The sequence below is a fragment of the Salminus brasiliensis genome, chromosome 21 (assembly GCF_030463535.1).
Source record: "Salminus brasiliensis chromosome 21, fSalBra1.hap2, whole genome shotgun sequence".
Taxonomy (NCBI): domain Eukaryota; kingdom Metazoa; phylum Chordata; class Actinopteri; order Characiformes; family Bryconidae; genus Salminus; species Salminus brasiliensis.
The window spans coordinates 12,220,554-12,245,102 of record NC_132898.1 but is presented as its reverse complement, the minus strand read 5'-3'; the positions used below and the strand labels follow the sequence as shown (position 1 = coordinate 12,245,102).

Here is a 24,549-nt window from a genome sequence, read left to right as displayed (position 1 = left end):
CATTAATCTCTGTTACACTCTGTTGGACACCACTATGTGTGCTGTATGATTTTATATGAATTGTTTTCCATCATAGATCAATAATACAAGTAATTCTGTGAAAAACATGCCTTATATTCACACTCCATTTAATGCTTGTACATAGTAGAGGATATGTTTTATTATGGTTTAACTATTGTTTTGTGAATGTTATTTATTACATAATTACATAAATCTGTATTACATTTAACATATCTCAAAGTTAACAGGACACAAGGTTGATTGATAAATGAACCGTGAATGTAATGTTGTGTTGTTTCTTACAGTTGCGTGAGCAATGGTGAGATAGCAATTGTGCACACTGCACTTCCTTTTCTGCCACATCTTCCTCAATCTGACGTGGAGAGAAATATCATCAAGGCATGCACACACACACACACACACACACATAATTTGCTAAATCTGAGTAAAAAAAAGGATGCTTCTAGCTATGCTGTTGCATAATCTATAAACAACACTAGAGCTGGGTGGTGGGAGGAATGTGTTCCATATGCTTGGACAATAATGTAAATGTTGACCAAAGATTATCATGATCAATGATGCTTTTGCAGTCTATATTTAGTTAGTACCATATATGATAAAAAGCAGAGTCTCAGAATAATCATTGTATAATTTATTCAGAAATAACAACTGAGCTAACTTTTTTTGTAACACTGTCCATATATTGGATAGGGTCCCCCGTTGCTCTCAAAACAGCTTTGTAGCTTTCACAAAATGTTGAAAGCATTAGCACAAAATGTTTCACTAAATGTTGAATGCGTTTGGGAATCAACTGCAGATTTTTTAGGAGGACTTTCATGCCTCAGATCTCCCGTTCTACCACAAAGGTGTTCTATTAGATTTAGCGCACTGAACTCAGTTATGTTATGTTATGTTAATGAAACCAGTTTGAGACGACATTTGCTTTGTGACCTGGCGCATTATCATACTGAAAGTAATATTAGAAAATGAGTAAATTGCTGTTTTAGAAGGATGCACACGGTCAGCAACAATACCTAAACAGGCTGGTATTATTGGTCTTAACAGGCCAAAAGTGAACCAGGAAAACATCCCCCCCACCATTACACCACCTCCAGGGGACACCCACAAGGGTGGGTTAATGGATTCAAACTGTCAGTGCCAAACTCTGTGTGCCTTAGCACACAATCTGTGTGCATTTATCAGACTACGCTACATTTTTTCATTGTTTAATTATCCTGTTTTGCTCAGCCTGTGCCCACTGCAGCCTCAGCTTTCTGTTCTTGGCTGAAAGAAGTCAAACCTCTGATGTTATCTTCTGCCTGTTGTAGCCCATCTGCCACAATGTTTGAGATGCTTTTATGCTCACAATTGTTACAGTTACTGAGTTACTGTAGCTTTTCTGTCAGCTCATGCTTGTCTAGTCATATTCTGTTGAGCTCTCTCACCAACAAGGCATTTCCATTTGTGGAGCTGACTGAATATATAAAAATACTTTCTTTGCTACACCATTCTAAGAAAACTATAATGCTGAAAATCTCAGGAGATTAGTCGCCGCAGGAATACTCAGCTTGTCCGGCACCGAAAATTATACCAAGCTCAGAATCCCTGAGATGACATGTTTTCCTCTTCTGGTAGTTGATATGAACATTCATTAGGGCCAATTCATTCACAGCAAGGAAACTCCTAACTTAAGTTGTTTAGTGTTGGCATGATATACACAGAAAAGAGTACTGTGACATAACCTATCATAATTTTTATAGCATCATATCACCACCCCTAACATTAACCATGAGTCAGAGTACATATGGGGTTATTCTGATATTCTGTTCTTTTTATGCCACTTCCTAAGTATAGTCACAATGGTCAAATTAACTATTGCTGGAAATGAGAGCAGTGGAATATATCATAAGTTGAAAACACGTCAGCTGTGATGAATGGAAAACATATTCATTTTAAACAGACTGTGTCCAGAAACAGTGATTCAATAAAACCACACTGATATGCATCACTGTAGTAGGAAAAACACATTAATACACACACACATACACACTAATTCATTTACCCATCACTCTTCTTGTAGAGGTAGCCTGATTTCTCTGTGCCGTATTGCTTGTTGCCTTGAAGCTGGTGCATACTGTACACAGTCTGTCTGCTTAAAGAATCCTGTAGCAAACACACATGCACGCATACACACACACACACACACAAACACACACAAATTAGGGTCTTTTTTTTTTCATTGTTAGCAGCCATCTTTCCTTTCCGCTTCGTGTTGCATTGTGGGATAACAGTGTCCATCATCACCACACTCAAAAACCAACGGGTTCTCATTATGCATAGGGTATACTCAACTTAGTAAACAATTGGAACACACCCCATTTTTATGAATAACCATACGCCAGTCAGGAACAACTAAAGCAGGTCTACTTCAGTTAATTTAACTTCACAGTTTAAGGCATGGTACGCAGATTACATAAAGCTTTTTGTTACTTTAGCCTTGTGGCTCAGAATAAGGAGGCCAACTTCATGTCTTGGAGAATATTTGGGTTAAAAAGAAAACTGCACAAATCTGATTTATTGGTGAACTAGTACTTTAACATTCACGTTCATTGTTTGATTTGTCAGTTTTTAACACAAAAAATAGAAACACACTAAATCACATGTGTAAGGATAGTTAGGCATATATCAGCAGTAACTGTGTCCCTGCTTTTCAAAACACCACAGACCATCCAATAAAGACAAATACAGTAGTCAGTAGTTCGAATGTGTTGTTTGTCAGTGAAATTGTTGATATGTTGGTTAGAAGAAGTTTGTTTGCGTATTGGATTTGCTCAATTCCTGATTTCAAAGTATCTTAATTTACCTTACTGAAGCACTGATTGGTTAGACTGGGGGTTGATTCCCGGTCTGGGTGACTATGCTGGGCTACACCAATAAGAGTCCTTGGGCAAAACTCTGAACACTACATTGGCCCACCTTTGTAATACCAGTAACCTTGTAAGTCACGCTGGATAAAAGCATCAGCTAAATACCATCAATGTAAATGTCAGCTAAATACCATAAATACCATGTCAGCTAAATACCATGCATAAAGCCCCCCTAGTATTGAGCTGTGGAGCAGTGAAACTTTGTTCTCTGGAATGATGGTGCTCCATCCACTAATTTTGGATTAAATGAGGTGGCATGGTGACAATCCAACATCTTGATCTAACGAATGCTCTTGGTGCTGAAAGCAATCAAATCCTCATAGCAAATACTTCTAACAAAAAAATCTAGGGGAAAGCCTTCCCTGGATAGCAGAGAGTAGTTACTTGATAAACTATTATACCCTTGATTGAATGAGCAGGTGCCCAAATACTTTAGTCCATATGGTGTACACTGAAAATTGTGTTCCAGTTAAACACAATTTATTCAAATTAGAATCTATTTAAATCAGATTAGTAATTAGAATATTTTTTGACTGACCATTTAAAATAAAAACTATACAACGACATAAAATATTTATTTATAAGTTTCCTGTAAAAATTCTTCAAATGTTAAAATTCCCCTAAAACCACTAAATTCGTAATTCAATAGTTTTGTTTATTTTCTACTGTTCCATTTGTTTCAATAGCTGGATTTGTGGATTTATAACAGTTTTATAATTACATGCCAAAATATCCAGTTGAATCATTGTGAAATGGTGAGATTTCAATGGTGCCTGTAATTGATTCCTAAAGAATCAAAAACAAATTTTTATTTAAGATAATATATTAAGATGTATACACCTAATTCTAATGTAAGTGTTTTATCAACCAAACAATTGCTTATTGCACTGATAAATATGTTAAAATGTTGCATGTGGCCAATAATGCACATGCCCTCCTCAGACAGGGGATAAAACAGCCACGACATGCGTAAGTCATGCAGTGTGTCAGAAAAGGAAAGCAGAAGTGTTGCTTTACACTCATACACAAACATGCTTACAGTCAGTCAGGGGAACTGGCATATAGCTGTCAAAACACTTCACACCAAGATATGATACATTTAGACCATGTGTGACATTTAAGCATGAGTGTGTGAGCAGGCCAGAATATATCATACTACAGTATTTTACAAAGCAAAGTATAGCATATTAAAAGAACAGACGCTGGTACTAAACAAACAGATCTGTAGCACCAACATGTAGCCATATCTAAAGACCTAAGAAGCACAAACACAGCACATCATGCAAATCCATAAATGGAAACTTACTCTCCTAGACTGATTGCATTGAGAGAGAAAAAACATCGGGTTAGTACTTATTATTACTGGCACTGCCATTCATTTGGGATGTTCTGGATCAGTCCATCATGAGCCTAAGATCACAAAGCATCTGTTAGAGGGGCATAAAGCCCCCCAGGCAAAAAAAGTGTGTTCCCTGGAGTGATGGAGGATTTTGTGATCTGGAACTAATCATTCAAACTCAAATTCACTTCTTGACCTTACCAATGATCTAGTGTAAATGCAATCAAAACCTCACCACAATGTACCAATATCACTCTTAAGTAAAGGGGTTCCATGCAAATGTTTATGCAAATGTTTGGGCACAGCCTCTTAAGCTAATCAAACATAAAAACACAATCCTAATGCAATCGTAATAAGTTGTATTGTACAGCTTGTCTAAAGTCTATGCTATTTTGTAGGGTGTATTTTGGATCACTATCCTTTTAAGCCATCCTTTTCTTATCCTTTTAGCTTTAGACTTTTAACAGATGGTTTGACATTTGCACTCAAAATGGATTGTGGAATCCATTTGTCATTGGCGTTGGTGGAAAACAAAACATGATAGATCCACCCCATGCTTTACTGTTTATATATATAGTGTCAGTTATCTAACACCAATGAAATTAGAAAATCTTTATTTTTTCATACTGTGTCTTCCCATGTCTGCGGGACTTTCAGATGTAATGCTTTTGTGCTACGTCAACAGCAAGTAATCCTGGTAAATTAGTGACCCCACCTTACCGTATATATACAAGCAGTTTGGCGAAACATGTAAATCTGTTTAAACAAATAATATGGTCTTAACAAAAGGGAAGAAACAAGAGGTTTCTGTATCATCACACACAACCGTTTGTCTCATCGGCTGCACTTGAAAAAGTTCTCTCTCCATATGCAAACAATAGCAATTGCCAGAGCAATACATTTTTTTCTGAAAGCACCTTAATGAAGAACTGGATGCTGATTGTGTGAACGATTTTTATGATATTTATAAAATGGTTTGGATGATTATTGACATCTTAGTAATGTAAGCTCTGTAGATCCAGTATAAAACTACAGAAGACACCAATTTCTGACACCATACATTTGTACATCTGTCGGCGATATCTAGGTTAAGTGGAAAATTGCGTAAATTAGATTAAATGGATTGGCTCGGGAATGTGAAGCGTCCTGGGTGGTGGGAATGTGCAAGTGTGATTACCTCTTTAAGCTCAGGTTGTATGGCAGGTTTTAGCTGGTCCCGCAGAGAACACAACTGCTTCTTTTCTTCATCCTGCCTGTGCTTAATCTACACACACACACACACACACACACACACACACACACTTTCCTGTAAACACATGCTAGTATATCCCTTTGCTGCTGAGTGCCGACATCACAACAAGGAGAGAAAATGTGTGACTTCTGTTATTCCCAAGATAAGGCTTTTGGCAGTTGGTTCTTCAGTTTTCAAGTGTTTGCAAAGCAAAATGGCACATGGCACATCTTTAAACAGCTTTCTGTTTAAAGATGCCAGACATAATACTCATGTATTACCCAAAGTTCTTTTGTTGAGCAGTGTACAGAATGTATTTGTACAAATGCCATAGGATGTAGATCGAGTATGGTAACCATCTCTGATTTTCAACACTAATGCTGCCTCTTTTTATCTCAGCTCAAACAAACCTCAGCCTGGTCTGAGACCACCTATAAAAGACTTTTTCTCTGAGAAAGTAGGAGTGGAACCAACCTTGAAGCTTCGTGATCAGAATGACAAAAGAACCTCAGTCATTATGGTTGCCATCCACAAGTAAACCGACATAAAAGTACATGTGTCACTCTCACTTTATCACCATATGTCTACAGTGTTCTTCTCTTTACCCGCTGACACTGTTTCTTATTTTCAATATGTGCTTTTAGCAACAGTGCACCAGCGAGTTGGAATTTACTTCAGGAATCTCGCTGGTGTCACACAAATCATTTTAAACTCTAACCACCTTTAGTTGTCTTCTTATGTTTCATTTGCTTTCTTCTATCTTTTTTTCTTACTTATTATTTTTACAAACTGTTTAAATATAGTGTTTGGCTTATGTGTCCTATGGTTTCCTTTCTATTTATCTATCTGTCATGCTGGCTAGGCGTGGCAGAGACTAGAAACACAGGGATGGAACAATGAAAGACTATTGAAAACGACAGGATAAACACAAAACAGGGAATGAATACAAGACAGGATAACACAAAGGTGCAGCAATGGTCAGAACATGGTCAGAACTATAAACAAAACTTAACATAGCAGGACTGGGCAAAATAACAAACCAGGATACTCGGTAAAAAGGGAACAAACAGGGTAGGTACCCAAACGCTACTGAGCAATGCTCAGGCAGAACAGGGAAAACCAAAAACCCCTGAGCAGTGCTCACATGGACATGGGAGAAAACGTGAACCAAAAGCCTCAGGCCGAGTTAAAAAAAAGCGGGACAGGACAGAAACAAACAGAGAAACAAAACCCGAAGCAGCGCTTCAGAAATACCTAGGGCAAAACCAAACCGATACCGAGCTTGGGACTATGGAAGAAAAGAGCAAGGTAAACAAGAAACAAGGCAAGGTAAGGAACAAGCAAACCTCACGGTTTCCCTTAGAACAGACCATGGAACACACTGACAAGCGTGACTGTACACAGTGAATCACACAAAATTAGTCCTTATTTGGACCTGTGGGCGGAGTCCTGGGATTGCCCCGGGGGAAGGCTGTGGTAACAAGGGCCTGACACTATATATCTATCTATTTTTTCTGCATTTCCATCTAAATGGGCCTCCACACAGGAGGACCTAAAATACCATGCTTGTGATGAAAATGAATAAAATCTGCATTATGCATGTATGTATGTATTTTCATGCATTACGTGTTAGGATTGCCAAGCTAATTAATTACTGGCTCAGAACTGAGAGAAAACAGGTTTATGCATAACATATTTTAAACATACAGCCTTGTGTACTGTGTCTTATTATGTTTTATGTTCTATTGTTGGAAAATCCTGAAAAAATTAGAAAAAAAATAAAAATTTAGAGAGAGTATTTAGAGAGTACAACTGCTAAAAAATGTCCTGGACATCTGAGTGAGATCATGAAAAAGTTGGGTTATTAAGCCACTGAGGCATTTTAGCCACTGATGCCCTCTTCATTGGTGTTCATAATGTTGCACTGTCATGTGAAAAGATACATCTTACAGTGTGTAATGGTATAAATGGATCCAGTAGTTACCACACATACAAATATTTGTCATTAATAAATATGACATTGCTTGAAAAACAAATGTGCCTCCAAAAACAAGAATTTAGAGAGGGATTTGCATCTTTTGGAGAAGGTACATCCAGCAACCAATTTACACTTAAAGGCTTTTTTTTCTAAGTCTAAATCTAACAGTGATTTTATTGTAACCCTGTAAAATTACAACCCTATTTAAGGACAACACAGTTGGGGTTAAATGACTGGATCCACTGGCTCTATCTGAGCTTTATTGCTAGTGGCAGCTGCATGATGAGACATGCTCAGAATACTGATTAGGGTCTCTCTCTCTCACACATGCGCATGTATACACAGAGAGACACCTGATGCTGATGATCTGAATGAAGGTAGCTTATACAATGCACCCAAGGTTCATTACTTTATATGACAGCTGAGGTGCATGTTATCGCTCTGAATTATTTATGGCATGGCGTGTTTTTTGGGTTTTTTTCAAACATTTTAGCTGCCTTTGGTTCAGCCATTAAACCATAAATTCTCAAGGTAGAAGAAAGCAGATTGTGCTACCTTATCATAAATTATAAATAAATAATTTCTCAAAGTACCTCTATGTACTTTATAATTTGGTATCTATTCTTCCTGGTGGTACTTTCTAAGTTTAAAGAGTGTAGTTTAAGAGTGAAAACTTTAAACTCTGGTCTATTTACAGTAGTCTACGAATAGAATGTACTTCTGTAACATGATCTGGAGCATCAGAGCATCTGTTTAATACAGATGTAAGTAGTAAAAATTAGTAAATGTAAAAGTAAAACTAAATGTAAATGCTTCAGCATGCTTTCTCCTGCTGGTTTTGCTGTTGATTGCTTGGCCTGTAAAGCAGCTGATTGCAATTCGAGCCCCTGCTTCATGGGTTGCAGAGATAAGAGATTTTTCATTGTAAAGAAAACACTCACAGTGCTGAGTCCTCCAGTTAGAGCATCAATGTACTGCTTCAGTTTCTCAGTGGCAGCCAAGCACTCCTGAAAAAAACTGACAAAAATAATTAATTAATTTAACTATTATTTTAAATAATTTTAAAATAATAGTTTGGTGAAAAATCAACTGCACATAATTGTCCAGAAGATGAAAGTCTTACTGAAACTCGTGACCATGAACATTGTTGATCTCACCTCATACATTATATTATTCTATATGGACAAAAGTATTGGAACACCTGCTTATTCCTTGTTTCTTCCAAAATTAAGGGTATTAGAGTTTATCCTGGTTTTGCTGGAGTAACTGACAGGACACATACTGGACCTTTGCTGTAAGGATTTGATTACATTTAATGGCAGAAGCATTAGTTAGGATGTCAGGATGTTTAATGATAACCATCCCAACTCATCCCCAACACATTCCAGAGAATACAGTCCCACTGCTCCCCAGCTCAATGCTGGGGGGCTTTAAACCTCTCTAGCCCATGTCTGGCATTAGGCATGGTGCGAATAGGTTCGAATTGATCTGCTCCAGAGGGTCCTATTTTATTGGCAATACGTCCTTTTGTGTGCATTTACACATCTGTGTCAGCAATGGGTGCTGAAGGTGAGGCCAATTTCAGAACTGTCATGCTTAGCTAACATTATAGAATCCTTATAACTGATTCTTAATAAAGCACTATGAACCCTTTTACAGATACCTTATTATAGCACTGATCGCTAACCTTTTATATAGTTGATTGTTCCCTAATTTTAAGAAGTCTACAAAATACTGGATTTGACCATAGTGCCATTCACTGGACTAGAAATAAACAGGTATCACAATAAGGCAGAGCTGCCACCTTTTACTAAGAAGATTCCTCAAGGTTGAGTGAACAGACTTTATTATAAGGGCTCTGACCCTACTTTCCATCTCTCAATTTTCCTTTCTCTTCTCCCTCACAGCAAACTAAAATAGGCTGCTTTAAACTAATGTGGGCCATTTTTTGCAATGCAAATGACCCATAGTTTTACTGACTTTCATTTACGTGAGGAAGACCTATTCCAAATTGAGCTTTGGTGTCCCACATTGAGGAAATTCACCTTATACTGCAATATATACTGCAATATATACCTCAAAGGTGTCAAGGTGTCATTAAACTATAGACAGTTACAATATTGTTATTCATGCAAAACTGAGACTGTAGTGTGCAATAACAATACCTTATGCTAACTATAAAACGCAGACTTATTGTCACACACCACTATCTATTATTTTAATGCTTATATAGGCTTACACTCTCCTGCCACTATATTAGAAAACATAAAAACTATACAATTTGCTGGTGTACACTTCTCCCTGCTCTTCTGTTGATGGATTCTCTAGCCCTACTACAACAGAGGTCAAAGATGCCCTTAAAATTAACATTTCTGGATGGTGGATATTTTGCATAATGTGGAGCTGCTTAATTGTGCAATCAATTGTTGGTTTTCTAATAAAGTAGCTAGAAAGAGGATGGTGATTATAGATGCACAATAATATCCACAGATAACTGCTTAACAGTTTTAAGATTTGATTAATAATTCATATCTTTATTTGACATTTATTTGCTGATCATCCAACATTCTGACCTCACTAACGCTCTTGTTGCTAAATGCAATTACACCCTCATAGCAATGCATCAAAATATAGTTAAAAGACTTCCCTGGACAGTAGAGTGAGTTAGTCCAACAAAAGCAGAATAAACTCTTTTTAATTCTCTTGATTTTGGAAGAAATAATGAATGAGCATGCATCCTAATACTTTTGTCCACATAAATGTATGCAGTGAGATCAACAGTGATCAGGGTCACAAGCTGTAGTAAGAATCCAAACTATCATTTTTGATTCAATGTATGAGCAGGTGTCCTAATACATTTGTCAATTTAGTGTGTGTGTGTGTATGGGCATCATCATTACCACTGACACAGTCAATCCAGAATTTCCAACATTGTGCATTCCCTAGACAGATATTCATTATGAATAAAAACAAGCAGAGATACTGCGCATAGCCTTACTTGCATTGAGAGTGGTAGTGCTTGATGAGATTTTGTAGAAGGTCCACACCTTTCTTGGTTTTAATTTCATTGACTTTGATGAGGTACTGTTTAAGAGGGGAAAAAGCTCAAGTTCAAGCTCAAATCTCACAGTAAAGAATAATGCACTTCTGTTAAAAAGCAGTAATGCGCTGTAAAAATATTTTCACTTTTAAAAAAGTGCATAACTGGACTGTCTTTACATTGTTAGCTGTTTAAAATTCAAGTTTTAAATATGGTCTGTTAACTTACTGCGAGAAGTTAACTAACTCAGAAGTGTAAGGCAACCTAATAAAGATAAGTTGAAATTCTTAAATTAAAACCTTTGTGGCACACTGTGCAAACTGTGGCCCTATCATCAGGATCTGTGGTGAGTCCAAGAGAGCGTAAATCTCTCCCCATGCATTACTAAGTATGATGCTAGCCAGCATGTGCATCTGCTGAACTAACCATTAGCACTCTCCTTCGAATTAGTGGCAATAGTGTCATTTCGAGAAAATATTTGCTAGCTTAACATGTCTCAGAGGTAGCACATGCTAGTCTTTACCTGCCTATCACTTGTGGTACCAACTTGTGGTTGGTGTGGCGCAACAGATAACACCACTACCTGACACTGAGCTACCACACCATGTGGGAGACTGGGGTTTGATTCCTGGTCTGGGTGACTATGCTGCGCTACACCAATAAGAGTCCTTGGGCCAGACTCCTAACACTACATTGGCCCATCTCTGTGATATAAATAACCTTGTATGTCGCTCTGGATAAGAGCGTCTGCTAAATGCCATAAATGTAAATGTAACTGTGATGGGTATGTCCTAACTAGATAATTGAATATGCAACCTGCACATATAACCAAATGTCAAATACATACTGCATACAGCTGAATGAGTATAAATGCTAAACATTAACAACATCTATAACTAACAGGAAAAATATGAAACTGTTACAAATACACTGCTCAAAATAAAGGGAACACTCAAATAACACATCCTAGATCTGAATAAATGAAATATTCTCATTGAATACTTTTATTGTATTAATGTATAAATTGTCCATCACTGGAAATCAAATTTATTAACAAATGGAGGCCTGGATTTGGAGTCACACATACAATTAAAGTGGAAAAACACACTACAGGCTGATCCAACTTTGATGTAATGTTCTTAAAACAAAATGAGCCACTGCCAAACCGGTCATGCTGAAGGATGTTGCAGGCAGCAGATCGCTCTCCACGGTGTCTCCACACTCTGTCACATCTGTCACATGTGCTCAGTGTGAACCTGCTTTCATCTGTGAACAGCACAGGTCGCCAGTGGCAAATTTGCCAATCTTGGTGTTCTCTGGCAAATGGCAAGCATCCTGCACGGTGTTGGGCTGTGAGCACAACACCCATCTGTGGACGTCGGGCCCTCATACCATCCTCATGGAGTCGGTTTCTAACCATTTGTGCAGACACATGCACATTTGTGGCCTGCTGGAGGTCATTTTGCAGGGCTCTGGCAGTGCTCCTCCTGTTCCTCCTTGCACAGGTAGGAGGTAGCGGTCCTGCTGCTGGGTTGTTGCCTTCCTACGGCCTCCTCCACGTCTCCTGGTGTACTGACAGACACAGTAAACCTTTTTGCCACAGCTCGCATTGATGTGCCATCCTGGATGAGCTGCACTACCTGAGCCACTTGTGTGGGTTGTAGAGTCTGTCTCATGCTACTACGAGTGTGAAAGCACCACAAGCACCACCAACATTCAAAAGTGATCAAAACATCAGCCAGAAAGCATAGGTACTGAAAAGTGGTCTGTGGTCCCCACCTGCAGAACCACTCCTTTATTGAGTGTGTCTTGCTAATTGCCAATAATTTCCACCTGTTGTCTACTCCATTTGCAAAACAGCATGTGAAATTGATTGCCAATCAGTGTTGCTTCCTAAGTGGACAGATTTCACAGAAGTGTGATTTACTGGGAGTTACTTTGTGTTGTTTAAGTGTTCCCTTTACACTTGAGCAGTGTATATATATATATATATATATATATATATATATGTGTGTGTGTGTGTGTGTGTGTGTGTTATGAGGCATCCCACCTCGCACATCTGCAGCTGGAACATTCTGCGTTCTTTCTCCAGCTCCTCTGCAATCTCTCCTCCGCTCACCTCCGTTCTCACCATGCCATACTGCTTCGCCAACTCACGCTTCTCTTTCTCTATCTTAGTGCTTCAAGGACAGAGAGAGAAGACATCAAACACTTTATTACAAACAAGGATTTAAATAAAGATTACACCTACTGCTCTGCTAGAGCTTTTCCTTTTACCTGAGTTTTACCTGAGTTTGTTTTGCAATTCAAGAGATGACTGACAAGATCTGTGATTGTAATCCAGCATCATTCTGCAGTGTGTGAACTTTTTACAGTCTGACAGTAATAACTGCGGATGGCCTTCTCTAATTGGCTGAACCCAGAGCGCCTTCATTACCAGTAGCCCTGTTTCGATCCACTTCACACTACCGGGAAAACAAAACCTGCTAAAACACAGGCCCATGTGGGATGTTGTAACTGTTGAATGTGTCCTGTGGCGTAAGGCTGAAGTGACCATGCAGGCTTGACCCTGCCATTAGAGCTTAATCAGAATATCAGCTGATGGATAATACTTTTGACCACTCTTCAATGCAGTATTGTTTAATTAAATCATTTAATTTAATTAGCTGTTTTCCTGATAGAGGCCTGACAGAAGCACAGTCCACATAGTTCTGATAGAGTTGAGGTCAGGAAGGCCATTTCAAAAGCTTAATGTTTTCCTGCTTTATCAATTCCACAACTACATTTGGTGTGTGTTTGGGGTCACTGTTCTGTTGAAACTGTGACCCAACTGTGTCCAAGTTTCAACCATCTAGCTGATGGTTTGAGGTCATGTTTAGGACCTCTAAGATAGTCTTCCTTCTTCCATTTCCTGAGAGTGAAAGTTATCAAAGAGTAAGTCTGCTTCTTTTATCAAAATCTGTGGCCTCAATTCTGAAATTTTCAAACTCAAACAGGCTCTGAGTGCTGGTCAATAATATGCAATAGTTAATGAAAATGTGTATTTTGAGAACCCCGATGCAACTTTATCAATAGGACTTGGTGTAATACAGCTCATTGCCGTATTTATGTACATAAAACATCACAGCTGATTACAGTTTATAAATGTCAAAAATGAAAAGATGGATATTAATCTATGTCTTTGTAAAACTCTATTATATAAATAAACTGTTTTGTTGCAGTATAAGCAACATTTCGAAAGGAAGTTCTTTAAGGTCACTGAGAATCTTAGTTTCAATTTGTATTCAGTATTTCTACATTGTTTGTAGTTACATGTAGTGAGTCTGCTGATCTTGAGACTAGATATTATGGCTTAAGGAAGCTAAAGAAGGAAGTCTGTAAAGACAGAGATTACAATAAGTGGATAAAAACATGTCTACAAAATACTTTTTTTGTCAGTTCATATCGACAAGATAAATGTACTTTAGACAAATGTACTTAGAAACATTAGAACGCTGCTGTGAGGACTTCCCTGTATTTAGCCACAAGAGCACTAATGAGGTCAGGTACTGATGTTGAATGACTAGTCGTGGATCACAAATGCCACTCTAATAAATGTCAATGGTAGTCGAAGGTGCTAACCCACTGCTCCTCAGCCTAGTTTGGGGGACTTATCACTCTACCTAATGCTTCACATTGGTCATGATGACCTTGAGCTGATGTGCAGCTGCTTCGGAGCATCTGATTCTGTTTGCAGTGCTTTTCTCTGGAGAATATACAAACTGTGTGAATGCCTTTGTCAATAGTGGGAGCACATTAATGTAGCTGAACCAGAAGGGATGCATTCTTTGGATATATATAATATTAGTAACAAAGGTGCTACAAATGTTTTTTTGAGCAAGGTCATAGAAGATCCATTTTTGGTTCCATAATGAAACACTTTTCTGTGAAAGAATGAGTGTGAAGAACCTTTTAAAAGTGTAAACAAGATTGTGTAATGGTTGTTTAAATGTAAAAGTTCTTCAAACTCTCTTTTAAACAGTGTCTTGAGTGTACATAGACACACTTTATAAATTTACAGTTACTGATTGTAGCCCATCTGTCGCTACACAATAAACAAGACCCCAGTCTACTGTATTCTTCAATAGAAAGGAACCACAATATATCTTAGAACTCTTTATTAGAAACTCTGCCCATGTCGTTCCACCTTGCTGGTGTACACTTGCTGGTGAGACTGTAACTGCTCATGTTTGTCTTAGCCATACTCCAACCTCTTAATCAGTGTCTATCCTGGCTGGAAAATTTTGGGCAGTGGACCACTCAAGGTATATGTGACAGAATGTTGTGTTGAGAATGGTCCACCACCCATCTGATTAGTGGTGGTCCAGTGGTGGTCCCTTGCATTGATAAATAGAAAAGAGGTTGATAAACTGTCTAGCAACCAATTGGATACAGTAAGTAACTTGTAATCCTACAAGTGAATCGATGTGATGGGTGTTTAGGTTAAAATAGCCAATGAAAGGCACACAGTAGGTGGACATAATAAACTGCCCCACCCTCAGCATACAGCTTAGACATTGCTGCAGAACCAACAGTAACAGTGGTTGAGCCTGGTCCTAATTTGTTGTGTATTGGAATAAAAAAAATATATTTTCCCTTCACAGCCCATGTTTCATCTCTATTCTAAACAACTATTTTCCTTTTCTTTGCCTTGTTTGGAAAACCTGTGCAGTGATATTCTTGTCTAATAAATCAAAATATGACCCTGGGCTCACAATCATCTTCCAACACCCTGGGAACAGCTTTGTAAGGCCATGCCGCAGTCAGAAATAAGCAATAGACAGCAATAACACAATAAGATTATAATTAAACAGCAGAAATACAGACACTTACAATTTGTTCTCGTAATCCCTCCATGCTTTATCAAATGGCTTCTTCAGGTCCTGTGGGAAAAAAAGGAGGTAGAAAATGTAGATAATTTTCTCATCTAATGATACAAAGAAAACAAAGAAGCATTCAGATATGTATTTGTCCCATCCTTGATATGTATAACTCTAACAAGGACAACTGTGTTTTTCTCGATAAAAAAATGGGACTTTAGCCTCCAGGGCATTACACAATTTAGACAAGGACTGCATTTATAGTGGTAGGAATACACAGGTGGCCCAAGACACCAGTTATATACATACATAATATACAAAATGTAAGTAGATAGTATTATATTTAAATAATTAACAATGATAATATTAGTGGCAGTGCCTATGTACTAAATAAATGATACTACTCTTGATGGTGCACTTTATCTGTTATTTCTCAGACACATGAAATACAGTGTGTGCAGAATTATTAGACAAGTTGTATTTGAGAGGATTCTTTTTATTATTGAACAACAACTATGTTCTCAATCAACCCAAAAGACTCATAAATATCAAAGCTTAATATTTTTGGAAGTTGGAGTGGTTATTTTTTTAGGTTTGGCTATCTTGGGAGGATATCTATTTGTGCAGGTAACTATTACTGTGCAGAATTATTAGGCAACTTAATAAAAAACAAATATATACCCATCTCACTTGTTTATTTTCAGCAGGTAAACCAATATAACAACACAAAATTTTGAAATGAACATTTCTGACATTCAAAAACAAAAACAAATCAGTGACCAATATAGCCACCTTTCTTAACGATGACACTCAAAAGCCTTCCATCCATAGATTCTGTCAGTTGCTTGATCTGTTTACGATCAACATTGCGTGCAGCAGACACCATAGTCTCCCAGACACTGTTCAGAGAGGTGTACTGTTTTCCCTCCCTGTATATCTTACATTTTATGAAGGACCACAGGTTCTCTATGGGGTTCAGATCAGGTAAACACAGGGGCCATGTCATCATTTTTTCTTCTTTTAGACCCTTACTGGCCAGCCACGCTGTGGAGTATTTAGATGCATGTGATGGAGCATTGTCCTGCATGAAAATCATGTTTTTCTTTCTGTACCACTGCTTGAAGAAGGTGTCTTCCAGAAACTGGCAGTAGGTCTGGGAGTTGAGCTTCACTCCATCCTCAATCCGAAAAGGTCCCACAAGTTCATTTTTGATGATACCAGCCTATACCTGTACCCCACCTCCACCTTGCTGGCGTCTGAGTTGGAGTGAAGCTCTCTGCCCTTTACTGATCCAGCCTTGGGCCCATCCATCTGGCCCATCAAGAGTCACTCGCATTTCATCAGTCCATAAAACCTCAGAAAAATCAAAGATATTTCTTGGCCCAGTCTTGACGTTTTATCTAATGTTTCTTGTTCAAAGGTGGTCGTTTTTCAGCCTTCCTTACCTTGGCCATGTCCCTGAGTATCGCACACCTTGTGCTTTTTGATATTCCAGTAACGTTGCAGCTCTGAAATATGAAATATGGTGGCAAATGGCATCTTGGCAGCTTCGCTTGATTTTCCTCAATTCATGGGCAGTTATTTTGCAGCTTTTTTTTCCAACACGTTTCTTGCGACCCTGTAGGCTATTTGCCATGAAACGCTTGATTGTTCGGTGATCACGCTTCAAATGTTTGGCAATTTCAAGACTGCTGCATCCCTCTGCAAGACATCTCAAATTTTTTTACTTTTCAGAGTCCGTCAAATCTCTCTTCTGACCCATTTTGCCAAAGAAAAGGAAGTTGCCTAATAATTAAGCACACCTTATATAGGGTGTTGATGTCATTAGACCACACCCCAGAGATGCACATCACCTGATTTACTTGATTGGTAGTTGGCTTTCAAGCCTATAGAGCTTGGAGTTGGACAACATGTATAAAAAGGATGATGTGATCAAAATACTCATTTGCCTAATAATTCTGCACACAGTGTATTGTGAATGTGATACATATACCAGCCATGCAGTGAACAAACACATGTTCCCAGAGCGGACCGGATAAAGGTCCTTGCTCAAGGGCCCAACAGTGGTAGTTTGTCGAGCCCAGGTATCGAACCCACAACCCTGTCATCAATACACCAGTGCTCTAATCACTGAGGCATCACCTACGTATTTCTACACTAAATTACATTATTATACCAGCCATTATATCAGCTCCACTTACAATATAAGAAAACTATATTGTATATTCTATACTGCATACTTAATTAGCCTCTTTCACCGTGTTCAAGTCAAGTCAAGTCAAGTCAAGTGGGTTTATTGTCATTTCAACTACATACAGAGTACACAGTGAAACGAAACAACGTTCCTCCAGGACCATGGTGCAACATAGACAGTGCATACAAAACACAAGTGCATGGTCATGACCCCACAGGACCACCTCAGAGCAAGTATTATTTGGATGGTGGATTATTCCTAGCACTGACACTGACACTCCAACCTAGTTGATCCACCTTGTTAGTGTCACTGCAGCACTGAGAATGACCTGCTCTGTGGTGGTCCTGTGGGGTCTTGACCATTGAAGAATGGGGTAAAAGGAGGCTAGCAATGTATGCAGAGAAACAGATGGACTACAGTCTGTGATTATACAGCCACAGAGTGCTCCTATATGGTATGTGGATGCCATCATGCCTAGCTTATTTTATAACTACAGTCTTGGCACCCAGTGATATTATATGTTTTGTTGATTTTCTAAATATAAATATGTTAAACACTCTCTACAGAGAACATTTACAAATTCACATAGTTACTGTTTATTTGTTAAATGTAACATTTCGTAGTATTATGTATAGAGCTTTTTTTTTAGACATGTTTAATGTGTTTTATGTGATTTACAGATAGAAACAGTATTTCTTTAGGGTCACATTTGAGCAAATACTGCCAGATATTTTATTACTACACAAAGGCAACAAACTGTAATTAAATATTAGACTAATTTCATAGCACTCGTATATACAGTATATATATATATATATATATATATATATATATATATATATGTGTATTCAGATTAATATTATATGTAAAAGAAATACAATAATTGTTTTTGGTCTTTTTTGAAAACAACTTCACACACATGCATCTACTTTCCTATTTAAAACAGAGCATTTTAGGCATGAGTCTTTGTGTGAAAAAGGTCAGTTTCTTTCTGACCCATTGAATTCACACATAACCGCAAAACCTCAGACATGTGACATTTGGGAAAGACACCAAACACGTACACTGCATGTGACTTTGATTTGAAAAACTTACACCTTTAACCTCTTTCAAATCCCCTTTCACCAGCGAGTCGAGAAAGAAGTTGATGTTGTGCAGCATGCTCTTTAACTGCAGGAAGGAAGATGGTGAAATGCAGGGAATCGTTATGACACAGTTCTTCAGTATCTTCACAGTTTTCACCAGTAATAACAAAAGCATGTTGTAATTTCTAAACGTACAAACTTACATTTCTGTACGCAAGTGACATTTAACATAAGTTACTATAATTATCTAAATTATATAAAAATATATATATTATAATGTAAATGATAAAAATGATTCCCCCCTTACCCACCCTTGGCCTGTCAATCAGCCAAGACCTGTTTGTTGTCTGAGGTTTGATTCTTTAGCGGAGCTAACAAGAGATTAAAGCATATACTGCACCAGTCTAATGATGTATAAGACAGCATATACTAATCTGGCTTCTATAACTTACACATACATTAGCCTCACAGCTCCACTGCAAAAGTTATTTGCAAAATGCAAAAAGTATTTCTGGACAAAAGTATTGGGACACCTGCTCATACATTGTTCCAAAAGCAACGGTAATAGGTAGATAGGTAGGTAGAGAAATAGATAGATAGATAGATAGATAGATAGATAGATAAGATAGATAGATAGATAGATAGATCCACACCACAGCTCAATTCGGGTGGTGGGGGTCGGGGTGGGGGCCTTTATACCCCTCTAGCCCATGTCTGGCATTAGGCATGGTGCCAATAGGTTCATGTTTCTCTGCTCCTGTTCTATTTGCAATGCATCCCTACAGGGACTGGACAAATTGTGTGCACATTTGCACATCTATGTCAGCAATGGTTGCAACTTAACTTAAAGTAGCTGAATTTGAAGGAGTGCCCACAACCATTTGGACATATAGTTTATGTTGGGTAATTGATGTAATTTTGGAGTAAAAGAAGAATCTGTGTATTGTTAAATACTGCTTTATTTTTTTGCTCTCCTTCGCTCACTGACTCACCAAGTTCTTCATTGGTGTCAGCAGCTCTTTGGAGAACTCAGCAAACTTATTAAACGCAGAGGCCACTTCCTGCTCTCCATTATTCCGGAAATTCACAGCCAGTTTCTCCATGGAGTTGATGTACAGCTCCAAATGTGATATGTGGTCTAGAGGGATGTATAAAACAATATATACATAATGAACATGAAAGGCTGACAAATTTATTCAGACAGCCTAAACTTTTTTTACTGCTACTGTCCAATGAAAACTATGTATCTCCATTTTTGTTTTCTCCATGGTTTAAACCCTGTAGCTGCTCTGTACACTGTGTAAATAATTATGGGTGAATAGATCAATAGAAATGCTCTTACTTAACTCCTATTTTACATTGACTTCCATTCGAAGTTATAAACATTTTGTCAGCATTTTGGAGATACATGTTTTTAATTGGACATCGACAATATGCTCTGTCTGCACTTTATGGTTACCAAAGGCAATCATTTTAACACATTTCTCTATACTTATAAAACAAAAGACCTGGCTTAATAATAGAAGCCACTGTTGAAACAGCATTAGCAGATGCAGCAGATAGCATTTCAGTTGGAAAACACTAGAGTATTCTTTTAATCATAAAATGTGCTTTTTCATGCAAAACAGTCCTGATGTTTTGAAATTAAAATCCCTCCATCTGCATTTTTCTGTGGCCGTACAAAAGTGTATTGTGTCCTACAATGTGAGTGACAAGAAGAAACATGTAAGAAAAAGAAAGCAATGTGTTTTAAGAAATTAGGCATAGTCTTAAAATACTGACTAATGGAATGCTAATGACTAATGAAATGCTAATGTATATTATGCAGAAACACTGCCACACTGCATGGGCTGGACATAACACTATTATAATTGCTACTTCTTTTAATGACGTTATGCTTTAAAATATGTTACGAATGCATCAGTGTGGGCTTCAGAGTGATGCAGCCATCTAAGGATTTGCCTTATTAAGCTCCAATTGCCTTAGTTGATCCACAGCCACAGCCAAAGAGCATACTAGCCTCAGTCTGGGAGGGAGGAGATCTCTACCCCATCACTCAGCATCAATGTAGGCATCTGTTACCTGACCTAACACAACTGGCAGTCAGCATTACCCTTCAAGCCCGTTTAATTGTCCAGTGATATTGTATTAGCGGCATTCAACAATATGCCTACTGTCTTGGGGAAAGCAAATGTTAGCCTACACCCTCCCAGCTTGGGATCATCACATTGGCTAGTGTGGATATGACTAAACTGGTAAAATGGGGTAAAACTTATGGAAATCAAATCAAATTTTATTTGTCACATACATAGTAATACACAGTATAACTTGCAGTGAAATGCTTTTTGACAGTCTGCGCACATCAAAGCTATTCAATAAAGATCTAAATTTAAACTTAAACTAAACCTTAACTTAATGAAATAAAGTGCAAAAGTGCAAAAAAATTTAAATAAATAAAATAAAAGTTATATTTAAGTTAAATTTAAATTAAAAATAAAATATAAAAATATGAAAATATAGAAATATAGAAATAAAAATATAGAAATATAGATATAGATATGGATACTGTTTCCACATAAGGCTTTATTTTCAGTTTAGGTCTTGTATTTACCCACCTAAAGGCTATGACTGGTTGCCTTCTGGTAATGGCTGCAGTTTCTCTGATGCTCTTTCATTTTTTTTTTTAATGGCACAAATTGATCCATTAAATGTCATTGTACTGCAAGGGTGTTGTTACCTTGACCTGAAGCATGCTTGGCCTTCGCAGCTTTCTTCATTTTCTGCAGCACTGTCCGGTCGCAATCCAAGGCCTACAAAACAAATCCAGTTTCAGTGAATTCCTAAATACAGAATACATCTACATACACAGCTTTAATAATATCCATAGAAACACCCAGTCAATAGATGCTCTGGAGCAGCTGCATATGATCCTAAGGTCACCATGCCCAATGCCACGCAAGGGGTATAAAGGCTCTCAGCAGTGGAAATGCATTCTCTGGCAAGATGGAGTTCCATCCAGTAGCTTTGGGTATGTGTGATCCTGATCATCCAACACCAATGGATTCACAACCTCTACACAAAGAGCAATATTTCAACAACTAGTATAAAACCTTCGCAGACTGGTTGGGGCAAACACCCTGGGTTACCCTGTGCCTGCAAGCGTCTGGATATATAGTGTATGTGGCTCACTCTTCTGATAAGACAAAAGTCTAAAATATGGTCTAAAACTGGTCTATAAGCAGTTCTATGTTTCAGTATGATTTTATGCTTATACAAGCAGACAGCACACTGAACAGTCACATCTGGAACATCCCTTTCCACAGACATTTCCTGTTTCCGAAATTAAAACAAGTTGCAAAAATACTGTTCCCTAGTGTGATGCTATGTGTAAATATCCTTTTTGAAACAGCACATCTTACAGTTACAATAGATGGACTTTTTCAGCATAATGTTTTCTGTAAATCCCCTGTAAGTACCATTCAGTAAAGCAGTAGCAGATGTTATTGCACCAATGTAACTGGAGCATAAGATGCAAAAGCACCAGGGAAATGGTGGAAACCATACAGAAAACTAAGAAAAGCTGAGGCTGCCAAGCCTTTCCATGCCTTTCCATGATTAGCTCATCCCAACAAACGACTCTTGCAGTCTTACAGATGTTTTAAATATCAATCAGTAGACAATGTTATGACCTACGAATGCATGCTTTTCCCTATCACTAAAATAGTGGCATTTTACTCTCCCTCTAATAGAGCTGTGAAATTACTTAATTAATATTCAATAATCACAGAATCAACAGGTCATTATAAAGCCACGTTTAGGCTCTGAGTAGTCCAGCGAACTAAGGCACTGTCACTAAGACCCAAGAATTTCCTCTGAGCGCACTGGTAGCCATGTTCAGCAATTTGAATATTCTCCACAAGCGAGTCTATAATAAACTAAAATTGCTTTTGTGCTCCACAATTAAAAAGAGAAAACCCACACTAGCAGCATAAGTATAAGTACCCCAGTATTAGTATATTTGTAGTTACACATTTTCTGTATATAAAGTTTTTGTTTAACTTTCTCTAGCTTATGTTTATATTTTTTATTAATATTTTACTGAAAGTGAGGAATTAGATCTACATAGTACTGATGAATTACTCAAGAGCACCAGAGGATCTAACAATTAGTTTGTCTTAATACTTTTTTTTTTCAAACACCACACTGCCATTGCTTTTAGCACCTACTTTACTAGCACTATACTTTAAAATGTAACTCAACTGTCATGGAGGGTAGTAGTGCTTTCTGACTAAATTATAGACTTAATGATATGACTTATATGACTTAATGAACCAGTAAATGAACAGCCTTAGAAGCCAGTGGAAAATACTTAGTAATGAACAAAAATAAATGTATTCAAGCTAACTGTTATTTTTACCTACTTACTTTTGGTTACTGATAATTGAATGGGCCAACGAAAATGATTTTTAATTAATCCAGAATAAAAAGTAGTTATATATGTATATCACAACAAATGAGAATAATCATGTGAATATGTATATATCAATAATATATAACTGTTAAAGATAAGAATTTCCATCATTTTACATACAAGGTTTTATTAGGACAGCAACATTAACTGAGCGCATTCAGACCTCACCAACCGAGAATACAAAATGCTGTTATCCTGAAATACCACATCATGACTCAGAGCCAACAATTATGAAACTCCACCCCCAAGTCCTATCTGTAACCTTAATGGGAAATAAAATTTCCTCTGGATTTCCGTGTCAGTTATCTACCCCCTGCCATCCATGAGCTCAGTATAAACAGTTTGGTCTTCAGGGTATCAGACAGAGCAGAGCAGACCAAACATTTAGCACATTAACCCCTACGCTGGAAGTACACAAGACCATGTTTTGCCATGTACAACAGATGCACACTAGGTCGGAAGCTCCATTGGAAAATGACTTAAGACCTAAGGAGAAATTAATCAATCCATGGGCTTTCAATCTAGCTCCCTAATGATCAGAAGCCTTCCCATAATCAGACATCTTCTTGGCAATTTTACATCAGCTTGGTACAGTGCTCAAAGTGGCCTGTGTTTGGTGTACTGGAATTTTTTTCTGCATACCGGCACTTCTCACCAGCTGCATTGCCAAATTCTGACTCCCTGCCAAAAAACTCCCCTTTGCATGCACAAGCATCATGTAGCAGCACAGACGCAGCAGATTATGCTTGCGAAGGGGAAATGGATTCTGGTGGGTAGATGGACTTCGGCACAACATTGGTACTCTTTTTCTGCCCCAACCATATCAGCTACTGGGTGATTCATGACTTGATGACTTTGACAATGGTCAAAAGCTGATCTGTACCAAGAACCTTTTGAGCTTCAATTATGGCTCGGATCCACAGAAGACAATCATCCAGACTTTTATCTGTCCTGGCACCGAAGTGGTGGAACAAACTTCCCCTGGGTGTCCGAACAGCAGAGTCGCTCACTGTCTCCTTGGGCAAAGTGTAGTGGTCTCCATACTGATTTTTGTGTTTAGTAGTATCTAAGCGTCTTTTGTCTCCTAGCCGATACAAACTAGCGAAGGATATTTTCTGAGTAAACAATAAAAAACTTATGTTAGTCGCTCTGTATAAGAGCATCTGCTGAATGCCTCAAATGTAAATGTAAATGCAAATCCTTTTTATTTACCACTGTGTTCTAGCAGAGCGCCCTATAGTGTCCTCTACTCACCATTAAGCAACATTACTTACGCAGCAGGTGATAACAAAACAACGCAGAGTTTGTAGTGTGGAACTGTTTTATATATCATAACTGCTTTAGAGCCACTTTTCCACCAGATGTCTATTTTCTGCCAACTTCGCCCATGCTTCCAAAATCATGTGGGGAAATGTACTCCCATCA

General features: G+C 37.9%; 1 protein-coding gene across 5 annotated transcripts in view; it reads right to left on the bottom strand.

Annotated features, from left to right (window-relative positions):
• Positions 1-24,549, bottom strand: part of unm_sa1614 (un-named sa1614) — a 63,127-nt gene that overhangs the window by 23,419 nt on the left and 15,159 nt on the right. For 4 of the 5 annotated variants that reach the window (XM_072665446.1, XM_072665447.1, XM_072665449.1 and 1 more), the window contains exons 2-11: positions 21,391-21,463; positions 19,646-19,791; positions 18,664-18,738; positions 15,388-15,437; positions 12,566-12,695; positions 10,474-10,559; positions 8,417-8,492; positions 5,444-5,530; positions 2,063-2,163; positions 304-373 (exon numbers count right to left, since the gene is read on the bottom strand). In XM_072665446.1, coding sequence (XP_072521547.1) covers positions 304-373; positions 2,063-2,163; positions 5,444-5,530; positions 8,417-8,492; positions 10,474-10,559; positions 12,566-12,695; positions 15,388-15,437; positions 18,664-18,738; positions 19,646-19,791; positions 21,391-21,463 — 894 coding nt within the window. The remainder of the gene's footprint in view (positions 1-303; positions 374-2,062; positions 2,164-5,443; positions 5,531-8,416; positions 8,493-10,473; positions 10,560-12,565; positions 12,696-15,387; positions 15,438-18,663; positions 18,739-19,645; positions 19,792-21,390; positions 21,464-24,549) is intronic. The other variant, XM_072665448.1, reaches the window with a different exon arrangement.